The following is a 21,839-nucleotide window of genomic DNA, read 5'->3' as shown; positions in this document are numbered from 1 at the left end:
ATAGCATCCTGACCAACACTGGCAGCCCTATGAGGTAAAGGCCTTCAGTAAACAGAAATAACAAAGTTGCATATTAGGGTTCTGTGTACACTCAATTGTGCAAAAGGATGATTGCTCATCAGGATAAACACTTAATCCACCATTTTAACAGTAAAAGTCTGAAGGAAACAAATGACTAAGTTTCCATTTCTACCACCTTTCTCTTACCTTTGTGAAATTTCAGCACATTATTCACAGCTAGTTCCCAACCAAGTCCAGAAACTAGCACAATTAAAAAAAGAAAATGCAAAGTAAAATAGGCCCAGAATAGGTTCTTTTGATTACTTATGTTTTTGGAAATACATTTTCCTTTTTGAGTCTCCAAGAGTCCTCCTCTCAACAAGTGTAAGAGAGCCCAGGTGAGTCACTGTTCACTACTCATGGAGAAGCCAGAAGAGGCATGGTTGGGATCTTACTAACTTTATCTCTATTTCCTATCATCAGAAAAATTCGTGAAGCCCAACGCTCTAAAACATAGATTAAGAAGTTGCTTTGAGTCTGGTAACGTGTCCTACACTGGCTGTTTAGAGCCCTGCACCACCCAGGATTAAATTCCAAAGGGGACTGGGGTGGGACAGGGCAGGAAAGTGGACTCCAACACATGAACTCCTCCCTTCCTCAAACCAAATATCTGCCGCTGATATACCTTGATTGATTGTTAAATATGTATTAGGAAAAACAATCCCTTGTTATAAAATATCTTGTTTCTAAATCTATGTAGTGAGTTCCGTGTGTGTGTGTGTGTGTGTGTGTGTGTTTTAAAGGGGGGGGCTTAACATTTCAAATGCAACTTCTTATATAACCATGGTATGGTGGTCTAAGACGCCAAACAGAACAAATGATTTGGGTAAACAGTTTAAATTTTGTGAAAGCCTGGAGGAATCGAATCTGGATATGGAGGAAACCTCACAAAACCTTGGGTGCTATGTGATTCAAATCACAGCCCACCGAAGCGGCCACCGCACGTACCAAGCCCTCTCCCCTAGCATACGCCTTCTGTGAACGGGCTTTTGTACCTGAACAAAGCGAGGACCCAAGTTCAGGGGCTTTGTCTCTAAAGAACAAAGATCGGCCTAGCTGCAGGCTCGCTGTGCGAAAGAACCCAGGCTCCGTGGGAACCCACGCCACTCGCGGAGCTGCACCCCGGCGGCCGCCCTCGCCCCCCGGGCCCCTTTAAGTGCCGTGCCTGCCCCCGTCCGCGTCCCCCGCGTGCCCGGAGTGCTGGGCCGCCCGCCGGCTCCTGGCCGCACCTCCCACCTCCCGCCTCCCGCCGGGGTTACGTGAGCCCGGGGCGGGCGGCCGCCGGGCCAATGGCCGCCGCCGGGGCCGCCGCGCTCCTCCCGCGCCGCCGCCGCCGCCGTGGGGCTGCGGGCTCCTCCCGCAGGAGATAACTGTCAGCGCGCGAGGCGGCGGCGGCGGGCCGGCTCAGTCATATGACCGGCAGCCGGCGGCTCCGGCGCCGAGCAGAGTTACTCAGCCGCAGCGGCCCCGCGCTCCCGCAAGGCTGGGCGGCCGCGCCGCCGCGATGGCCCCGCCACCGCGGCCGCCGCCCCCGGCTGCGCGCTGAGCCGCCGGCCCCCCGAGCGCCACGGCCGGAGCTGCGGCGGCGGCATCATGGCCCCGACCCTGCTCCAGAAGCTCTTCAACAAAAGGGGCAGCAGCGGCAGCTCCGCAGCGGCGTCTGCCCAGGGCAGGGCTCCTAAGGAAGGACCTGCCTTTAGGTGAGGGGGCGCCGAGGGGCGACTCTGGCGCGGGACCCGAGTTGGCTTCTGTGCTCGCCGGGGAGGGGACGGGTAGGGGAAAGGGAAGGGGCCGTCCAGGACGGCGCTGCCCATCGCCGGCACCTGGTCCCGGGCTTGTCGGCGTGGACGCGCCTGATCCGAGTGTGGCTCCGGACCCTCCGTGACCCTTCCTCCTGCTCTTTCTCCACAACCCAGGGTCCTTCCCCATTTCAGAGTTCTCTTGTGTTCCTTGAGGTTCCCGGGCGTGCGCTGTGCTTGGCTGTGGCGACCGGAGATTCTCCGGTTATTGGGGTGAACCTCTTCCGGGCAGAGCTGCCTGGGCGCCTCTGCGGGCCCAGCAAAGCTGTGAGCTGTCATTTTGAGGGCAGCTCCAACCTATTGTGTACGTGACAGTGTTTTGAAGTTCTGAAGGAGCAACAGTCACGAAAAAGGCATCTTTCTTCTTTCTTGCCATATATGACAAGCTCTCAAACGGATGAATGAAAGTATGTAATTTCCACATCATTTGGAAGGTTGATGCCGCATGATGTGTGGAAAGGGGGAGTAAGATGCAATTATGAAATTTCCGAGATTTCAATTGATCAAAGCTGATATGTATATTTAATAGACTTGATCTCTCGAACACATACCTTTGAATATTGATAGCATTTATGGAGAGCTTACTACCTAAAATGCTTTATGTTGATTTCTGTCGTTTACTTGTCTGACAATGTGGTGAGATAGGTGCTGTTATAATTCCCATTTTACAGGTGAGGAAACTTAAAGTCACATAACTTAGGCGGCTTGTCCAAAATCCACAGCTGTCAGCGGTAGAGCCTGTGTTTTGACCCAAGCAGTTTGACCACAGATTTCAGTCTTTAAAATCCCTATGCTATTCTGATTTCAAGGGCAAACTTTTAAAAGATGCCTTAAAATGTCCTGTATTGCCTTTGAGCATAAGTATGTTGAAAGGTTTATTTATCTTTATTTAACAATTTTTCAGCACATTTTAAAATTGAGCACCAACTCCCAATTCTGACACTCTGCTAGGTGCTTTTTGGCCAAAATGTCTTGCAAAAACGGTTCATTGTTAAACAGATCTAGACCCAGTGTAATAAACCTTTTAAAAATTTCAAGTGAAACTTCGAAATAAATTTTGCATTAAGTTTTATGTTCTATATTTTGCTTTTCTTGAATTCCGTCATTTAAAACAGTCTCTCACTGTGGTCATGTGAAAATTAAACGTGTTATGTGTGTGCGCGCGTGCATGGAAGGCATATTGTGAGGACTTTAAACTCCCCAGGTTAAATTCTCGTGTTTTCTTTAGGCTAACAAGCCTTATAAGTTGAGTGGGAATTCTATGCCTTTTGTTAGGCTGAGTACTAGTGATGCCATGTACCTTCTCAGAATGGTAGAATTACTTCGGACCCAAGGTGTGTAATTTCGTCCCTTCCCTCCCTGTAACCCAGACTCCATCAAGGGTACAAAGCCTGGAGCAGAAGGGGCATGTGGTGTTACAGGTGTCTGTACTTTGGCAGCTCTTGCCAAGGACATTTAAAGCCATTTGAATGCAGGAGGAGATAGTGGCGGTTACATTGTCATTGTTTTCTGTGCTCCTTGCCTAGTTGCCCACCACCATTTCCTCCATCCACAAGTTTAACTGAGTGTATTTGAACAAAAAAAAATTGTGGCTATATTTACTGTTGTGGGCCATGTTAGGGAAATTGATTCCCACTTCATGGGAACATTTTCAGTAGTGTTCTGACTTCTCATTTGTGTATAATGAGAAAATCGTGCCAAGTACTTTTTTTTTTTTTTTTTTTGACCTCATTAGGATTTTCTACAAGTATTTGAGGTCGATGTTTTTGGAGAATTTGAGGATCCCAGTTGAAAATCCTACTTGATGAAGGCCCCCTTCAATAGTGTCCCTGATAGAGGTCACCGTGGAAAAGAAAGTAAAGTAGCAGATGTGAGCAAGGATGCTGGATGATGGGAACAAACCATCCTGTGCTCACCAGACTGACAAAGGAGACCCCCAAGCAAGTCTTTCCTTTTGCTCTTTTCACCTTGCTTAACTCTAAGATGCTGTGTAGCTGGCCTGGGAAAAGCTTCCAGGAAAATTTTTCTCTCTACCTAAAAAATTGTGAACCTGTGTTTCATTTTATCCAGATTTTGCCAAATTGGAGTTGGTATGTACTTCGGGGGGAGCAAGGTGCCTTATTGCAGGGCATTAGCTGCCCTTGGGAACTACTTTGTAGTTAAATAGAGTTTTAGAAGTGAAGGTAAAACCCTTATATTAAAAATCGAGTATTCCTAACATGAATTTGTATTCTTTAGTGCATTTAAGTACAGGATGTAACTTGTTTATCTGGAGATTGAAAATTCACTGAGGATTCAGGTAGACTTTTGGGGCAGTTTTGTAGTGTATATGGGGGAAAATCTAAGATCCAACTTTTTGTTTGTTTGTTTGTTTTAGAGTTTGTGTTTGTTTTAGATCTTCTGTTTCCGTGATGGACTTTTACTGGTTATTTTAAACTTCTCTTCTCAGAATTGTTTTGCCCTTGTTGTTAGTCCTTTTACTCTTGTGCACTTCCTAGTCCCTTCGCTGGGCTTATGACTGTTCTCATTCCTCCAGTTTTTGCACACTTGATTAGAGAGGAAATCTGTTGTCCAATATAACTAGTTTATCTCACAGGTCATTTTCAGGACTTCATGCTTCCTGGCATTTCATCTATAAACGGGATCATCATAGTCAAGATTTCTTCTGGAGTATTTCCTTTAGGATCTTGACAGAAAGCCCTTTTCATAGCTTTGAGGAAACAGGTTGCTAGGAAAACAAAAGGAATCACGATTGACCAAACTTACATGTTTGGGAGAAGTAGTCAGGAATGCTATATGATTATGGTATTTACATTTGAATAATGATTTGTACCAGAAAAATAAATTAGGACCAAAAAAAAATGATGTGTACGATGACTCAAGTCAGAAATAGTATTATGTTCTTGGTTACCTTGGATTTAAGGCCAGGATGTTTTCAAGCCACACTATGCCCAGTGACTTACATGTGTGGTTCAAGTTTGAAGCATTATCTTAAGGTTGTTCTTGTTGTTGTTGTTTTCTCCGTGTCTTTTGTAAATTAATGGAGCAGTTTCAAACCCCTAAAATGTGTATTTAGCAGGGAGGTGAAAAGCCTGGGGTATCAGATGTTCTTTTATTTTGGAGCAGTTAAATGAAGTAGGGAAGCATATATATTATCTGGGATATGAAGAACAAGTGAAGGCATTGCAGCTGCTTGTTAGCTAGCTGTGTGAATGCCAGAGAAGAGTATACCTAAGTCCAAATGGCCTAGTAAGTGCTAATCCCCACTGTTTTGTTAGAACAAATTTAATCTGTTATAGAGTTAGTATAAGTATAATTTAATCCACTTATCAAATATCATCTGCTGCCTCTGTGCTTGTGGCTTGGTGCTCTACTTATGTAAATCCAGGCAGGACACCCACGGTCTCACCTACTGGAGTTTACAATCTAAAGGACGACAGATTATGCAGTAAGATGAATAAACAGCAGACAACACATTGGAAACTGTAACAAACAGATAAACACTGATAAAGGTAGATTTTTATATAAGCACAGAATTAAGAACTTACTTGCTGTTCTTGTGCTTGGAGTGACTAAGGGCAGGATTGTGATTTACTCTTCCCTCACATGGAGGGAAATTACACAGAAGTGCTTCCTCCCCTCCCACTGATAAGTCTCCAGATGCAAGTATTTCTAATGAGATTTGTTCTGAGGTAGGGTGGGGAATATTTTGGAAAAAAACGGTTTTGTTCTAGTACACTCGACATTTTTAATGCCAATAACGTAAAACATGACATATAAATAGCAGTTTTGATTTCTTTTGACTACTTTCTAAAAGAAAGTCTTCCTGTAGATTTTTCTTGCTTGCTGCCTTGGATCTATTGGCACACTCCTTACATCATATCTCCTTGTCCTGAAAGATACTATGCACTGGTTAGTGATTTTTTCAGAGGTGAAGAAGGGAACCCTTCCTTTGAATGCAGTGAGTTCTGTTAAGAGCACTTGGAACACAGATTGCGGAAGCCATTGATTTAGCCCTGCCTCATGTACCATGTTGATGGGAGACCCAACAAGACTCCATTTCTTTGATCCTCAGCTTTGTCATTTGTAAAGTGACAGCATCAGACCTATGTAACAAAGTTGTGGTAACGAGGTAATGAGCTTGAAAATCTTTTGAAAAGAATAACATGCAATACAAAATGATTTTAAGTATTATCAAGCATCTTTTTATAGGTCATGGAGTTCAGTATTATTCCTGTTGAGGCTTTACGAAAATGGAACCATTTTTCAGAGGCTGTTTTCTTTCTGTAGATGAGAGACTTGAGACAGAGCTAAAGTGAACGGTTTTCGCTTGCGTATTAGTTTTTTAACCTTGATGTGGTCAGTCATGAAAGAGACCTTAAGTTTTCAGAGGGGTCTTAAAGATGTTCAGTGGGCACTCACTCAAACCTGGTAGAGGTGACGGGGTGTCAGAAAGATTCTTAGAAATATGGTGTGTTTGTTTTTTCAAAGTTATTTGCAAGTTTTTATTATCAAGAATAAAATCGCATTTAGCCAAAAAAGGAAACTGGTTAAGCAAAATGATATAGTCACACAATGGATGACATTCTATAGCAGCCAAATCATAATTTTATACACAGACACGCAAAAAAAAAATGTTCTCAATAGAAGAAGTAAAAGCAACTCTAATAGCCTGACTTCACCACTGTGCAATCTATGCATGTAACAAAATTACACTTATACCCCATAAATTTATATAAATTTTAAAAAGTGAAAGCAAGTTATAAATTTATGTGAAAAACATTTAAAAATAGGAGCGATTATGCATGTGCAGAATAGGCCAGCAACACTCTACACCAACATATTATAACAGTGGTTGCCAAGAGGTAGGTGAAAATTTTATTTTAATTTTTTGTGTTTTATTCTTGTTGGTATTTTTGGATTTTGCTCTAATGAATTTGTGTTACTTTTGTGATTTGGATTATTTTAAGCCTAAACATTCTAGATTATTTAACTATTTAAAATAACTTAAATAGCATTTAGCGTATTCTACACCATAAGGGAATAGAGTAAGGATAATGTTTATGGAGAAATCTGATTTGAATAAATTTCTTCATAGAATCTTTCTTCTTCATCAAAATAACTGTTAGCTCCTATCATTAAAAGTAATATATTTGTTATGAAGTTTAATGTATTTAAAACCTAAATTCATTATAAACCTCAGAGGCCAAGTTAATTGGCAATGTCAATAATGATAGGAGATATGTATGTGCAAAATGTTTACTAGTTTGACAGGGTCGCTACTTCAGCTGAGCTTCAGAGCCCAGTGTAGTCTTCCTGGGGGATCAGAGTACAGTTTAGGAGCTGCATGCAGCTCAAGCTTTATTTGAAATATGTTTAGAAAAGACTGACACAGTCATTTGGATTTTGAGGGAATGTGGATAAGAGGCCTGGATTAGATGTTTTAAAAACTAAAACATGTAGTTATAATTTTAAGTCCTGAAATGTGAATTTGTCATATTATGTATTATTATTTGATTTAGTAGGTGGTACTAAGAGATGGACGGAGGCATGTGGTCTTTTAATGCATGGAGTATACAGCTCCAAAAAGAGCATTGGTTTTTGTTGTTGCTTTAGGTTGTGTTTCTCGTGGTTTGCCTGTAAGGTCAGCCTAAGGAAGCTACTTTGCCATTGTGTTTCCTTGGAAAAGGAAGCTGTAAAAGATTGTCCTTGCCTTCATGAAATACTTTGGCTGCCAGCATGAACTCCTGGTGGGTGAATCTGATTTGGGAACTGGTAATGTGCTTTATTTCTCCAGCCACTGTTTTTCTTGGTGTGGGTGAAAAGGAACAAATGTTTTGTACTGATTGTACAAGCCCCTTGCTTAGTGTGAATTGTTAGGCCTGGACTATGAGATCATATACTTGGCTGTAAAAGTAAGTCTTTCCTTTTGATGTAAGAGTGCTGAAATATTTGGTGAGTTCCTACTTACCAAGCATTCTTTATCTCAGATTTGTGAAAAATGATTATTATGTAAAAAAAGGAAAAACAGGATGGACTTTTCCAGCTAACTGGGCATGTAACAGTGATTTCCCTCAACCCCACCCCATCTGTAAATGGAACATCCATGACTCACTTCTCATGGCCACACAGACACTTTTGTAACCAGTGCTTGAATGGGAGGGTGGGATGGGGATGGAAGGAGATGGGCTGGCACCCCACTTGTGTTCAGCCAGAATCTGTCCAGCTGCCTTTATAATGGACTTCTGAAAAGGACAATGTGCCTTCTCATGCATCATGCTACATATTTTTTTTTCCTTATTGCACTTTCTGTTTGTGCCAGAATAATACAATATATTAAGTGCAATAAAATGTAGCCATTAATACTATAATATTGTGGATAAATGTTGTATAGCAGAGTACTCTTTCTGTTATATAAGATTTTAGTATTAGCATGAGTTTGGATCCCTGATTATCATATTTCTCTCTCCTGAACTGTGTGCCTTCATTTCTAGGAGTTATTTTTCTAGTTATTTGTCCCTGTAAACTTGTTTAATTTGTAGATTATACTTTAGAATTTGTGTCCATCATAGTGCTACAAGAGATTTATATATTGGTTTATGAAGATGATTTTATTACCACACCTAAGAATTTTTAATCATAAATAAGAGATTTCTGTATTTGATATATATCTTTAAATAAATGATTGGTGTTTGGTTATGTACTGATGTCTAATTGAAAATGACAACCAATTCATGCAGGGTATCTAAGTGAGAATGAGCACTGAAGCAGTAGAAATTCATCCCTCAAAAGCTGAGGGGGACTAATTAGGAACCTACGTATCTGGTGGGGACCTCAGCCTGATTCCCAGTAAGGATAGTTGCATGTTGTCATGGCAACTCTTTCTTCACAAGTCGAAGACAAGTTAGACATTAACCTGCACATTCCTCAAGAGATGAAACAGGTGTTGATTTAGGATGTGTTAGGAAGCAGCAGCAAATTCAGCAGTCCAGTTGATTCTGGCTTTAACACCTTATAAATACTTCAGACTGCCAGTTCTCTCTCTGATATGCCTGGAAAATTGGACATTTTCTTTTTTTGTCTTATAGTCAAAACCTTTGGGGTTATGGCGGGAAAAGTATTTTATCGTTCATTTCTTCATTATAGCTATCCTCATTTACTCAAGTTCTTTTATAAAATATGATTAAAAATAGTAACAAAAATGCCTTTTAAATTCAATGCCACAAAGTCTTTTAAATTTAAAGCAAACATTTGAAATAACTGTAAATGAAACAAGAAAACATACATGTGATAGCTACAGCATGGCTGTGAGAGTTCCTCTAAATCCTAGCCTTGCCATTGTGTCTCTGCTTTTAATGCAGTGCTTGGCAGCAAGTTGGCGTTTAATAAATACTTGTTGAATGAATGAATGAATTCAAGAGTTTTGAACACTGATAATCCTTAAAGAGTCTCTAGTATTCCCAGAATCTGATCTCTTGAAATATTTCTTGATGTTTCTAGCATGCGTTATGACATTTTAGAAAATGAATCTTGTTACAGACGACTCAAAAGAAATTTCCTCCTTTTTGTCAATATTAGTGAATTATTTTTCTGGTATCAAAATGATAGGGTAAAAGTGCTCTAACAGTTGATTGACCTGTACCCCCACCTCCCTAAAAAAACCTTTAAGAAGACACCTGCTTAAGTAATATATCAGAGATCCAGTTATGAAATCCCACAGCTGTCAGAAATGACCTACTGAAAAACGATTTAAATATTTATGAAGCTATGAAATTGTTAGCTGTGGGTTGATGATGTAGAACTCTTCTCTATATACTTTTTAGATTCATTTGAATTCTTGTGTGGCTTGGTAAAACTGAAATACATTATGGAATGAAATGAGCAAATTGGTTCTCTCAAATTTAAGATAATAGTACACTTAATTGTGAAAACAATATTGATATTCTGAACCCTGCGAAGACTGTATTTGCATGTTAAATGAAGTAAGCACTTTAGAAAAAAGATGGAATCATCTCTGCTTTCCATGTATGATTTTTGCATTTGAGAAACTAATTTAGAAATGGATTTGTGAATCTGACATGCTCTTTAAAAAGAATGTGCCAGACTAACATATCATTAATGGTGGCCTACGCTGTGTGAGGAGGTGAGCCATGAGTAAACATTTTCTCCAAGCGTATCAGGCAATGACTGTTTGCTTTAGAATGGTACATTGAGTAAGTTAGTTGCTAGGGCAGAAGGAGGCGGTCGGAACTACTGGCCCTGCCCTGCCCAGAGGGCAGAGATGGACCCCTGGTAGCCACTTGGTGCTGAGTGTGCAGGCTCCATGGAAGACCCTGTGGATGCTGGTAACTGGCCCTGCAGTGGGGTTGCCATATATTGCTTTGTGCCATGTGTACCTGAGAAATTGCTTATACATGGAATTATGATTTTAAGATTTTCTCAAACATATCTGGTTAAAAGTTCATATAAAATATGTTGAAATATAAGCCTCTTGCTTCACACCCCAATCCCCCTTCCCAAAGGGTACCATTGCTGTACCAGTTTCTTTCGTATCCTTTTAGAAATACTCTATGCAAATACAAGAAAAAAAATTCTTTCCCTCAGACGAAATGGTAGTTGTTGCCTACACTGTTCATCATTTTGCTGAAAGTTGCTTTGTATTCCTTTGAATAAATTCATGTATAACACTTAACCCAGTAGTTCTCAAGTCTGGTCAGACACTAAAGTCACCTAGAGAGCTTTAAATGCCCAGACTACTTCTCAGAGATCTTGATTTTATAGATCTGGGCTGGGGCTTTGTGTTTGTCTTTATAAAACTCTCCCTGGGTAATTTACATGTGCAGCCAAGCACACTACAATAATCTTCCCTTATCTGAGGTTTCGTTTTCTGCTGTCAACCCCAGTCTGACAATATTAAGTCAAAAATTCAAGAAATGGAGCAACTCTGGGTGCACTGCCTGTGAGTTAGCTCTGCTCTGCAAGGAGCAGTACCATTTAAAAAAGAAGAAAGAAGATTCCAGAAATAAACAATTCCTAAGTTTTGAATTGCACACCATTCTGAGTAGCACAATGGAATCTCCACTGTCACTTCATCTTATCATATAGGCATTTGTCATCTCACATCATCACAAGGAGAAGGAGGGTGACTATAGTACGATGAGATATTTCCTGAGAAAGAGATCACGTTCACATAACTATGATTATAGTATATTGTAATTGTTCTATTTTATTATTAGTTATTGTTGTTAATCTCTTACTGTGCCTAATGTATAAATTAAACTTCATCATAGGTATGTATGGGAAAAAACATAGTATATACAGGGTTTGGCATTAAGCACTGTTTCAGGCATCCACTGGAAGTCTTGAAAGGTATCCCCTGTGGATAAGAGGGGACTACTGTAATTTTAACCAGTCCTCTACTGATATTTACTTTCAGGCTTTATTGTTAGAAATGATAAACTTCCTGGTTGAAAGATTCTTATGCATAAGCTCAAGTATATTTCCAGGATAAGAACCCAGGATGGAATTTCTGCCAAATTGCACTCCAGAGAGGTTGCACCTGTTTATACGCCTACTAACAGTATATGATAGCGGCTGTTTAGTGAAGATGATTTAAAGTACCCTGAAGAAATAGCAGTGGTAGGGTGGTGGGGAAACTTGGACCCTAGCTCATTCTTGGTAGTTGCTGATCACTTGTCTAGTTCAACATGTATGCACAGCTCAATTTGGCTGTGCTTTCCAGACTTAAAAATGCTCATACTTTTTTGACTCAGTAACTTAAGAGAAAAAACTTTTGTGCATGAAAATGTTTGAAAAACAAATGTTTGTGCACAAAGATGTTCTTTATATATTATTGTTATAATGTTAAATAAAAGGATCTTAACAATTGTCCAACAGCAGGAAAGTAAATTGTTATGTCAGCTTTGTAGGATAGTAATATAATAGTTAAATGATTATGAAGACAGTGTTAATATAAAATGTTTATGTTAAATGAAAACAACCAGCACCAGTTGGTATCTACAAGATGAATATATTAGTAAAATATGCAAATGTATGACCAAGACCTAGAAAGAAAAACAGAAAAATAATAAAGAACAGTTGACATTATGGGGTGATGAGATTGTGGGTAAATATCCTTTGTTGGTGGTGGTTTTTTTTTTTTTTTTTGAGATAGAGTCTCACTCTGTCACCCAGGCTGGAATGCAGTGGTACAATCACAGTTCACTGCAGCCTCGACCTCCCGGGCTTAAGTGACCCTCCCACCTCAGCCTCCTAAGTAGCTAGGACCACAGTCAGACATGCACCACCATACCCACCTTTTTTTTTTTTTTTTGTAGAGATGGGAGCGGGGGGATGGTCTCACTGTGTTGCCCAGCGTAGTCTTGAACTCCAGGGCTCAAGTGATTCCCCCAACCTGAGCCTCCCAAAGTGCTGGGATTACAAGCATAAGCCACCTTGCCTGACCATAAATATCCTATAAAATGTGGGGGCAAAAAATAAAAATTAGAGGCCAGGCACAGTGGCTCATGTTTGTAATCCCAGTATTTTGGGAGACTGAGGTGGAAGGATCTCTTGAGTCCAGGAGTTCGAGACCAGCCTGGCAACAAAAGGAGACCCCATCTCTACAAAATAAAAAATAAATTAGCTAGGCACATGCCTGTGGTTATAGCTGCTTGTGGGTCTCAGGTGGTGGAATCGCTTGAACCCAAGAGGTTGAGGCTTTAGTAAGCCGTGATCGCACCACTGTACTCTAGCCTGGGTGACAGAGGGAGACCCTCTCTCAGAAAAAAAAAAGGAAAAATATAAAATTCTATTATAATACAAATAGCCATTTATTTATGATTATAAAGATGTTGTAAACCTTGTTAATTAGTGAAGACGTAATTGTAGAATATGTATGTAAATGACTTCCCTGAAATCTTTTAGAATGCTTTTAGAATAGCTATTTCACAAGAGTTTTAAGCGAGCCCATTCTAACATTTAAAAAATAATAGTATTCTTGGCCGGGCATGGTGGCTCACGCCTGTAATCCCAGCACTTTGGGAGGCCGAGGTGGGCGGATCACGAGGTCAGGAGGTGGAGACCACGGTGAAACCCCGTCTCTACTAAAAATACAAAAAAAAATTAGCCGGGCGTGGTGGCGGGCACCTGTAGTCCCAGCTACTCGGGAGGCTGAGGCAGGAGAATGGCGTGAACCCGGGAGGCGGAGCTTGCAGTGAGCTGAGATTGCGCCACTGCACTCCGGGCTAGGCGACAGAGCGAGACTCTGTCTCAAAAAAAAAAAAAAAAATAGTATTCTTTACCATTTGCTAGCCCCTATACCAAGAGCTTTTTACTTAAATAATTTCACTCGTGTCTCATAGTTATCCTTTGATGATAGATATTTTTATTAGCCAATTTATAGATTATAAATTTACCATAATTTATAGATGAACACTTGAGGCTTGCCTGAAATTGAGTGGTTAACTAGTGACCCTGGGAATTCAAACTGAAGTCAGTCAGCTCTTTATTAATACATGATCTGTATTCTGTCTCTGCAGATTAATATTTGAAGTACTTACGACTGAGATTCAGTGGTAGATTTTGTGAGGTTTATAAGAAAGTACGAAGTGTAGCTGAGTGCGGTGGCTCACGCCTATAATCCCAGCACTCTGGGAGGCTGAGGCAGGCAGATCATTTGAGGTCAGGAGTTCAAGAACAGCCTGACCAACATGGTGAAACCCTGTCTCTACTGAAAACACAAAAAAATTAGCCGGGTGTGGTGGTGTGCACCTGTAGTCCCAGCTACTCAGGAGGCTGAGGCAGGAGAATTGCTTGAACCCCAGAGGCGGAGGTTGCAGTGAGCCGAGATCGCGCCACTGCACTCCAGTCTCAGCAACAGAGTGAGATTCCGTCTCAAAAAAAAAAAAAGAAAAAAGAAAGTATGAAGTCTAAGTACTATTTCTAGGGAGATTACTGTTAATTGTGCAATTATATATTATGTGTGAAAAACTAATTAATAATACAAAACAGTAGTTCAGGACCAAGTCTCTAAAGTCGTATTAAGATGAAGGGAAGGAGTGAGGGAGGGCTCTTTAATCTGGGCTAGTTAGGGAGGCTTTATGGAGGAGATAAGAGCTAATAGGTAGAATTCATAGAGGTGAAAAACTTTTTATCTTAGAGGTGTTCCTGAGTTAAAAATGAGTGGACCGGTCTCTATGAAATCAGAGTATTCTTGTGAGGCAAGATACATTTGGACCAAATTGTGCAAGTTGTTGCAAGCATTATTAATTTTAATTTTTAAATTTAGGTAACCCCAAAGTGTAGATGGGGAGGGACCCCAGTCTATACTTTGAGTCTTATTAGAGTAGGGCCTTTGTTACAGATTTACATTTTTTCTTTGTTTTTGTTTTGAGACAGAGTCTCACTCTGTCACCCAGGCTGGGGTGCAGTGGCGCGATCTTGGCTCACGGCAACCCCCGCCTCCCAGGTTCAAGTGACTCTCCTGCCTCAGCCTCCTGAGTAGCTGGGACTACAGACGCCCACCACCACGCCCGGCTAATTTTTGTATTTTTTTGATAGAGACAGGGTTTCGGCATGTTGGCCAGGCTGGTCTCGAACTCCTGGCTTCAAGTGATCCGCCCGTCTCGGCCTCCGCAAGGTGCTGGGATTACAGGCGGGAGCCACTGTGCCCAGCCTGGATTTACATTTTTGAATTCAAACCTGACTCTCCCACTTACAATGTGGGGCACATTATTCTCTCTAAATGAGTTTTTTTTTTTTTTATCTGTAAAACAGGTGTAAAGTTGCCTTTCTTGCAAGTTCATCTGAAGACTAGAGATAATACATATCAATCCTACTACACAGTGCTTGGCAACTATTAGACATTCAATATGTAGTGACTCTTATAACTCTCAGAGACTTAAATATTATGTCTTTCCCTCCAGCTCTTTCTAAATGCATCTCTGCTGATCTCAGGGTTGTAGGGAAATGACAAGTAGCTTGTCTTTACCAAAAGGTGGAGTTCCTGCTCTGAAGGCAGTGTGGAGCCACTGAGGTTTTAAGTAGTGGATTGGTGGAGCAGCTTGCTAAACACAGGGACACTAACAAATTTTGGTGCTAGGATGCAAGTTAGTGCAGTTTTAGTGTATGTGATATATGATATCAGCAAGTAGAACATATGTGTATTCCCCAGTCTTCCCTCTCTTTCCCCATCCCAGACCTCTCATCTTCAAAGGGAAAAAACAAAACTCATATAAGCTGACCGCTTCATGCTCCCAGCCTTAAGCTTCCCCTCCATCCTATGACAAAATCTATACTTGGTAAACCTACCAGATATATAACTATCTCTTTTTGTATCTTTTAATATCAGGAGCTTCTTGTTTTATTTTTTTCCTCAAATTAGTTTCCTGACAGCTCTCTTGCCTCTTTTGATTCATTTCACAAACATTTATGAGGAGTCAGTTATGGCAGCTAATCCTAACATTCCGGACTTATTGCGAGGAAAGGAGTTTGTGTTTGAAGGCTCTTACTAATTCAGTTCTCACGATTGTTATATTTTTTACAAACAGAAAAGGGAGAGGGTTGGAAAAAGAGAGGGAAAGGGAGAGGCATTTGTATCAGAAACTGGGTGGGGGGAAGCTCCCAATTGTCCGATAATCTTATCTACAGAGTGCTAAGTACTGCCTGTAATTGTATGTAGGGGGTGGGTGCTAGTTTAGATAATGTGCCAGGGGAAGTGCACAACCTCTGCTTGCTCCAACTAAAGCTGTTAAAAAGCAGTCTAGTTCCAGTAGGTGCAAATCCACACTTTAATTTGTTCATCATTTTGTCTTCATTCTTCAAATCCAGTTTGTATTGGACTTTGATCTTATAGCTGATTACTGTGCCATGCTGCTCTTTAGTTTACTCCAGCAGAGCGTTGAGTTTTACAGCTTGGACTGTTAAAGTCAATATTGTGTTTAACACAGCAGTAGCAGAATGAGTTGTCTTGAGCTTGCCATGACCTGCTAGCATGCTAAGCTAGCATGCTTAATGCTATTTAAGAGGAGAGTTCCTTTCAGAATTATGTCAAGATTAGCAATTGATGGTGAGAATTGTTGTGGTCCAATCACCAGACCACTGTAGGTAACTTCCCTGGGGTGAAAGCATTGCCATAATGTATTAGACCTGTGCTCTGCTCTCCATTTATTTTAGAAACCATTCTGTGCAAGGCACAAGGCCTCCAACTCATCATTTTCCCTGCAGAGATTTACCTCAGAGATGTTTTTAGTTGGGGAGGGGCAAGTTACCTTCAAAGAGAAAATAACTGGGTCTCTCTTCTTCTTTAATTCAAATTCCAAAGTATTGTAAATCTCATTTATTACCTGTCTGTTCCAAAGACTCCACTTTTCTTTTCATCTTAGAAATATTTGGCATGTGGATCTAGACCAACTCTGCCTGAAGCACTGAGGCAAGCAGGCTTGATCTTTTTTTCTTTTCTTGGCCTTCTCAGGAGTCCGTTCACCATCAGATTAGTAAAATAGAGATTCCTGTGTGGCCTTGTCAGGGCAGGGGACGAGGACATTTGAACTGCATTGCTCTAGGCTCTGGGTGGCCTAAAATCCTCACAGCTGGAATTCTCCATCTGGTCCCATCCAGTTCCAGAGCCTGGACCAGTTCAGCTTCCTAGGCTGAGGTTTGCATCAAGACTTGCAAGTAATGAAGGGTTTATTATGCCTCCCATTGCTTTCTCTTTCTTGGGGACCTAACCGGTATGGATGGAGGAATGTACATGAGTCACATTTCAGAGGAAAGCTGGACAGGATGTGAAAGTGGTGGGGAGATACTTGTAAACAAAAAGAATAAACAAAATCATAATATATAAAGTAACTTCCAAGTTTTGAGCCCGAATAATATGGGTAGCATAATTAGTGGAAATAGGGAAGTTACAAGGAGAAATTGGTTTTGTACATGTTGAATTTAAGGTGTAGTTGAACACTCCAAGTTGTGATATTCATGAAGCTGTAGTTGTCAGAAGATATTAAGCCAATATTTGCCAAAGAGCCCAGAAAATTCATCTCTTGCTCTTTAAGACTTTTCTTTTTCTATTCCCTCCTCCAAAATTACTTTTGTAGAAATTCTGTTCCTTCTTCCAAACTCAGTTTAGATGCCACCTCTGATTATCTTTGCTGATTGCCCCAAATGGGCATGCTGCTCCCTTTAAACCAGTGGTCCCCAACCTTTTTGGCATAAGGCAACAGTTTCATGGCAGACAATTTTTCCACAGACAGTGGAGTGGGGGATGGTTTTGGGATGATTCAAGCACATTACATTTATTGTGTACTTTATTTCTATTATTATAACATTGTAATAAATAATGAAATAACTATACAACTCACCAAATGTATAATCAGTGGGAGCCCTGAGCCTGTTTTCCTGCAACTAGAAGGCCCCATCTGGGGTTGATGGGAGATAGTGACAGATCATCAGACACTAGATTCTCATAAGGAGTGTGCAGCCTTGCTCCCTTGCATGCACAGTTCATAATAGGGTTCGCACTCCTATGAGAATCCAATGCCACCACTGATCTGACGAGGTGGAGCTCAGGCAGTAATGCTCGCTTGCCCACCACTCACCTCCTGCTTTGTGGCCCGGTTCCTAACAGGCCACGGTCTGGTACCAGTCCGTGACCCAGGGGTTGGGGATCCCTGCTCTAATTCTTCTTATATGGCAGTTACCACATTCTACTAGCTGTTTTTTATTTATCCAAATACTTTACCAGATTATACCTTTTCAGCAACATTGTATGTATGTCCCTGTAGTGTATAGCATAATACTAAGTACAGTACATTAGTAGGAGCTTGTTTAAATACGTTTATTTGAACCTGCATTGTTTTCAGCTACTATCAGTACTTAAAAATATGTGAATTTATTAGCCAGTATATAAAGTTCCTCTTTTTTTTTTTTTTTTTTTTTTTTTGAGCCAGAGTCTTGCTCTGTTGCCAGGCTGGAATGCAGTGGCACGATCTCGACTCATGGCAACCTCACCTCCCGGATTCAAGAGATTCTCCTGCCTCAGCCTCCTGAGTAGATGGGACTACAAGCACGTGCCACCATGCCCAGCTAATTTTTGTATTTTTTAGTAGAGACAGGGTTTCATCATGTTGACCAGGATGGTCTCGATCTCTTGACCTCGTGATCCGCCCACCTCAGCCTCCCAAAGTGCTGGGATTACAGGCGTGAGCCACTGCGCCTGGCCCCTCTCTTTTTTTAAACATAAATTTGTCTCCAAATTTGAAGTTTTAAGAACATCTCCATTATTTCAGAATTTAATAAATATGTTTATCCTACCCATGATTCGTTCTTTCTTTAATTTTAAATTTAATAAGAGATGAGGTCTTGCTATATTGACCAGGCTGGTCTTGAACTCCTGTGCTCAAGCAATCCTCCCATCTTGGCCTCTCAAAGTGGTAGAATTACAGGCGTGAGGTCCCACGCCCAGCCCTACCCATGCTGCTTAACTGTATTTACTCCATTTTTTTCTTTCCAGTTACAGGGTTCTTTCTTTTTTCTTTTTCTTCTTTTTTCTTTTGTGTGTGTGTTTTAATGCAGCAGATTTTTTTTTTTTTTTTAACTTCAGAGATTCTCCTCTATAGATTGTTTAATTTTCTATACCAGTTCCAGTTTAGGGTTCTGAAATTCATTGCCAAGAAATGTATGGGGTATTTTATTTAAAATACACTGTTTTACATATGAAGGCAAAGTAATTTTCATTTTGTTTCTGAGGTCATATCTGATTTGCTCAGCATTTTGCTGGCTCCTCCCCTCTTCCCAGCTGACGTCTCTCTTTAGTAAATTCTTTCTGTGGAACAAAACTTAGAGTTTAGGGTCTGTCATAAGAATAGTTTGAAGGTCTTTTTTGCCTAAACCAATCTGACCTTTGCCTGGACTGAAACTCATTTGCCATTTATCTGTTCCTAGAACCTTGAAAGATCTTACTGTTTATTTCCTTTACTTGGGACTTACCTGGCGAAAAACTATTGGTGCCATCATCTACAGGGATGGCCCCTATCTATGACCAGTCTCTCGTCCGGATTAATTATGAAAATGTTAAGTTCAGTCTTCACACTTACTGCTGAAAAGACCACTCTGTTTATATTTCTCCTTCCAGAGAAATGCTTATCTGTCCTTTTGTTTTCTGGACCTGATCCAGTTCTGTGTCCAAGATAAATATTCTACTGGCTTCATGCTGTTTTATCTTCATAAAAACAAGTCACCAAATACCTGTGTACTAATGCAGTTCATATAGTAAAAACGTTAATTGCACAGGAGATTCAGATGAATAAAAGAATATTTATTTTGGTGTCTCATGGCCAGAGTTAAAAAAAGAAAACTAGATTTACTAGTGCACAGGTCATATGCTATTACAGCTTCAAGGAGCTGCCAGAAGCTCATTCCTTCCGTTTGCATTTTTGTGAATGTCAGTTCTGAAATAAATGAACAAACCCAGGACTTGAAAATAATTATTTCAACTATAAATTGTGCCTGTCCTCATATGGTAATGAGAGTTGACAGTGGTTTTTATTTTCAAAAAAAAACAGCTCGGTTTGGGAAAAGGTGCCTGCAGTCAGCCTTTGCAAACTTCTTTATTCTGTGAGATTTTTGTTCCCTGTTTTCTAAAGACAATAGTGACAAATTAACCAGAGTCAAAGGCATTGCAATTTTTATGTAGGGTTTCTTTGTCCTTATGAATTTTTTGTGATTCTCTCTTCATGATGCTATATTTTTAATTTGCCACTTTAATTTACTAAGATGAAGTAATTTCTTAGCGGGGGTGGGGATAGGAAACAGTAGTGAGAGAGATTATCTTCAGAGTCTGTATTGCTTTGGGGGGTCTCAGCTTTTTTTTTTTTTTTTTAATCTCTAAGTCTGTGATTTTTGAATTTTACACTTGGGACAGAAGGATCCATGACTTCAGGTAACTGATCCATCTCCCAGAGTCTAGGAGGGGAGGAACTTGGATTTAGCTGTTGTTGAGAAAGTTCAGAGTATTTTCAGCCTGCATGAGTGCAGTTAACCAGAGATCTTTTTAATGGAATCATTTCTTTTCCTTGGCAAAGACGAAGATTTGTTTAGCCAATGAAATGTAGTGGGGACTTCAAAGCAGAAATGAGCTATGCATTTTGGAGGTTTAGGATGCCGAAGTTGGGAATTACGTGTTGTACAAACCACTTTTTCCCATAGTTTTCTTTTCTAAAAATTGTGGTGGGAGAGAGGTGCTTACTGGTTAAACGTGCTGCTCTGTGCCAAAGACCAGTATTTCAAAGTATAAATGATAAAAGGAACTTAACTGTAAACTTGATATTTACATGAGTTTTATTTCCCAAAGCAGTTATATTTATTTTATAGAATAGGAAAAGGCTCACTCACCAAGGCTACAGAGCTAGTTACCCATATGGATAGGCCAAGATGTGGGACGCAGACCTTTTGATTCCTGCATCACACCTCAGCCAATTTTTAGTCCTATGAGTATGGCAAGTTCCCTTGTTGTGTAGTTAAAAAAATGTTATGAATTTATAGCTAAAATACATCTTCATGATTCTTAATTATCACACAACTCTATTCTCTGGCATGTTGTTGGACCTTTTTGTTATTTTCATTAGACCTTTGCTTCTTTCTGGCATTGAGGGACTGAGACGTAGACTATGCAACTCTGAAAATCAAGTCCAGCCTCTTTCGTGTGGCGGCCCTGCCTCATTTCTCTTTGCTCTTCCCCTCATACTCTTAAGTCCAGTCAAAGCTAATTTGTCTCAGTTCCTCAAACAATCTTGAGTTTTCTCTTTATGAAGATTTCTTTGTTTAGAACTTGGCTCCTCCTTTCCTCCTTTAACCTGACTCACACTCCTAACTAGTGTGGTGATTAAGAGCGGGAGTGGGCTTGGAATTGGACTTCAGGTTTCGAATCCTGACACTATCACTTAATAGCCGTATGGTCTTGAACAAGTTGCTTAACCATGCCGTGCTATGCTGCCGTTTTCTCTTTGGTATGTTGGGAATAATAGTAACCACCTCATGGTGGTGGTATGAGATTGAAGTACGTGGTTCTTGCAGTTACAACTGTGCTGGGCGCGTAGTAAGTACTCTGATTCCTAGAAGCCTTTGCCGATAATCTGCGCTTTCACAGACTCATTGCGCTGAGCACTCTGTCCCCCTGGAGTGTAATTGCCTGTGCATAACTTACTGCTCCCCTCTGAGGACAGGGATGACCATGCCGAATCTGTATTCACTTTGCAATATAAGCACTTGGCATGTATAGGCACAAGACAAATGTCTGAATAAATCAATAAGCAAAGGCCCGCTTAGCTCATGCTATCATCTTAAGTGTTTAACCTCCGCTTTTCTTTCTTTTTGTGATGATCTTTTTGCCTTTTATTTGGGGTTTTTGATGGGTAATTTTAGGAGAAGGGAGCTAATAGGGAAGTTTAACCTAGGTTGCTTTATGGCAGCTTCTGGAGTTGTAACACATGATTGCTTCATGTTGTTTATCCCCTTTGGGAGAAGAAGCCGTACATATGGACAGGCCTCTTGAAAAGTTGCTGTATTCTTTAAGAAAAAGTTAAAGTAGGTTCCACATAGAAAAGGCTAGACTCACAAGGAACTTGCAGGTTAACATTGACCACAAGTCTGGATTTAATCTAATAACTGCTGTAGCCTCCTGCTCCCCAGCTCTTTAAAGGCACACTCACAGGATTTCCTGGCACTTTGTTTTGTTGGTCATCAGTTGTGCTGTGGCCATAATGTAGCAGTGGAAGCCACTTGACTCCTTACCTTCCATGCTTCATCCTTAGGGAAGAGTAAAAACTAAAAACAATGTAAAAGGAAAAGCTTATGAGAGAGCAGGATAGTTTCTGACTAAAAGTAATGAGAGTCCATTTTTTCCAACTCCAGGGGTTGTGACCTGGTTAGGTCGTGGCAGTGGTGGATGTGTTCTAGGTGAAATAATGCCTTACCTAAAGGAAA

At 40.6% G+C, this 21,839-nt stretch overlaps 1 protein-coding gene across 2 annotated transcripts in view; it reads left to right on the top strand.

Annotated features, from left to right (window-relative positions):
* Positions 1–1,466: 1,466 nt before the first annotated feature.
* Positions 1,467–21,839, top strand: part of LOC116463459 (folliculin-interacting protein 2) — a 136,677-nt gene continuing 116,304 nt past the window's right edge. The window contains exon 1 of one of the 2 annotated variants that reach the window (XM_032146575.2): positions 1,467–1,760. In XM_032146575.2, coding sequence (XP_032002466.1) covers positions 1,654–1,760 — 107 coding nt within the window. In that variant the 5' untranslated portion in view covers positions 1,467–1,653. The remainder of the gene's footprint in view (positions 1,761–21,839) is intronic. The other variant, XM_032146573.2, reaches the window with a different exon arrangement.

Source organism: Hylobates moloch, unplaced genomic scaffold (assembly GCF_009828535.3).
Source record: "Hylobates moloch isolate HMO894 unplaced genomic scaffold, HMol_V3 SCAFFOLD_37, whole genome shotgun sequence".
NCBI classification, from domain to species: domain Eukaryota; kingdom Metazoa; phylum Chordata; class Mammalia; order Primates; family Hylobatidae; genus Hylobates; species Hylobates moloch.
This window is presented reverse-complemented; position numbering and strand designations above follow the sequence as displayed.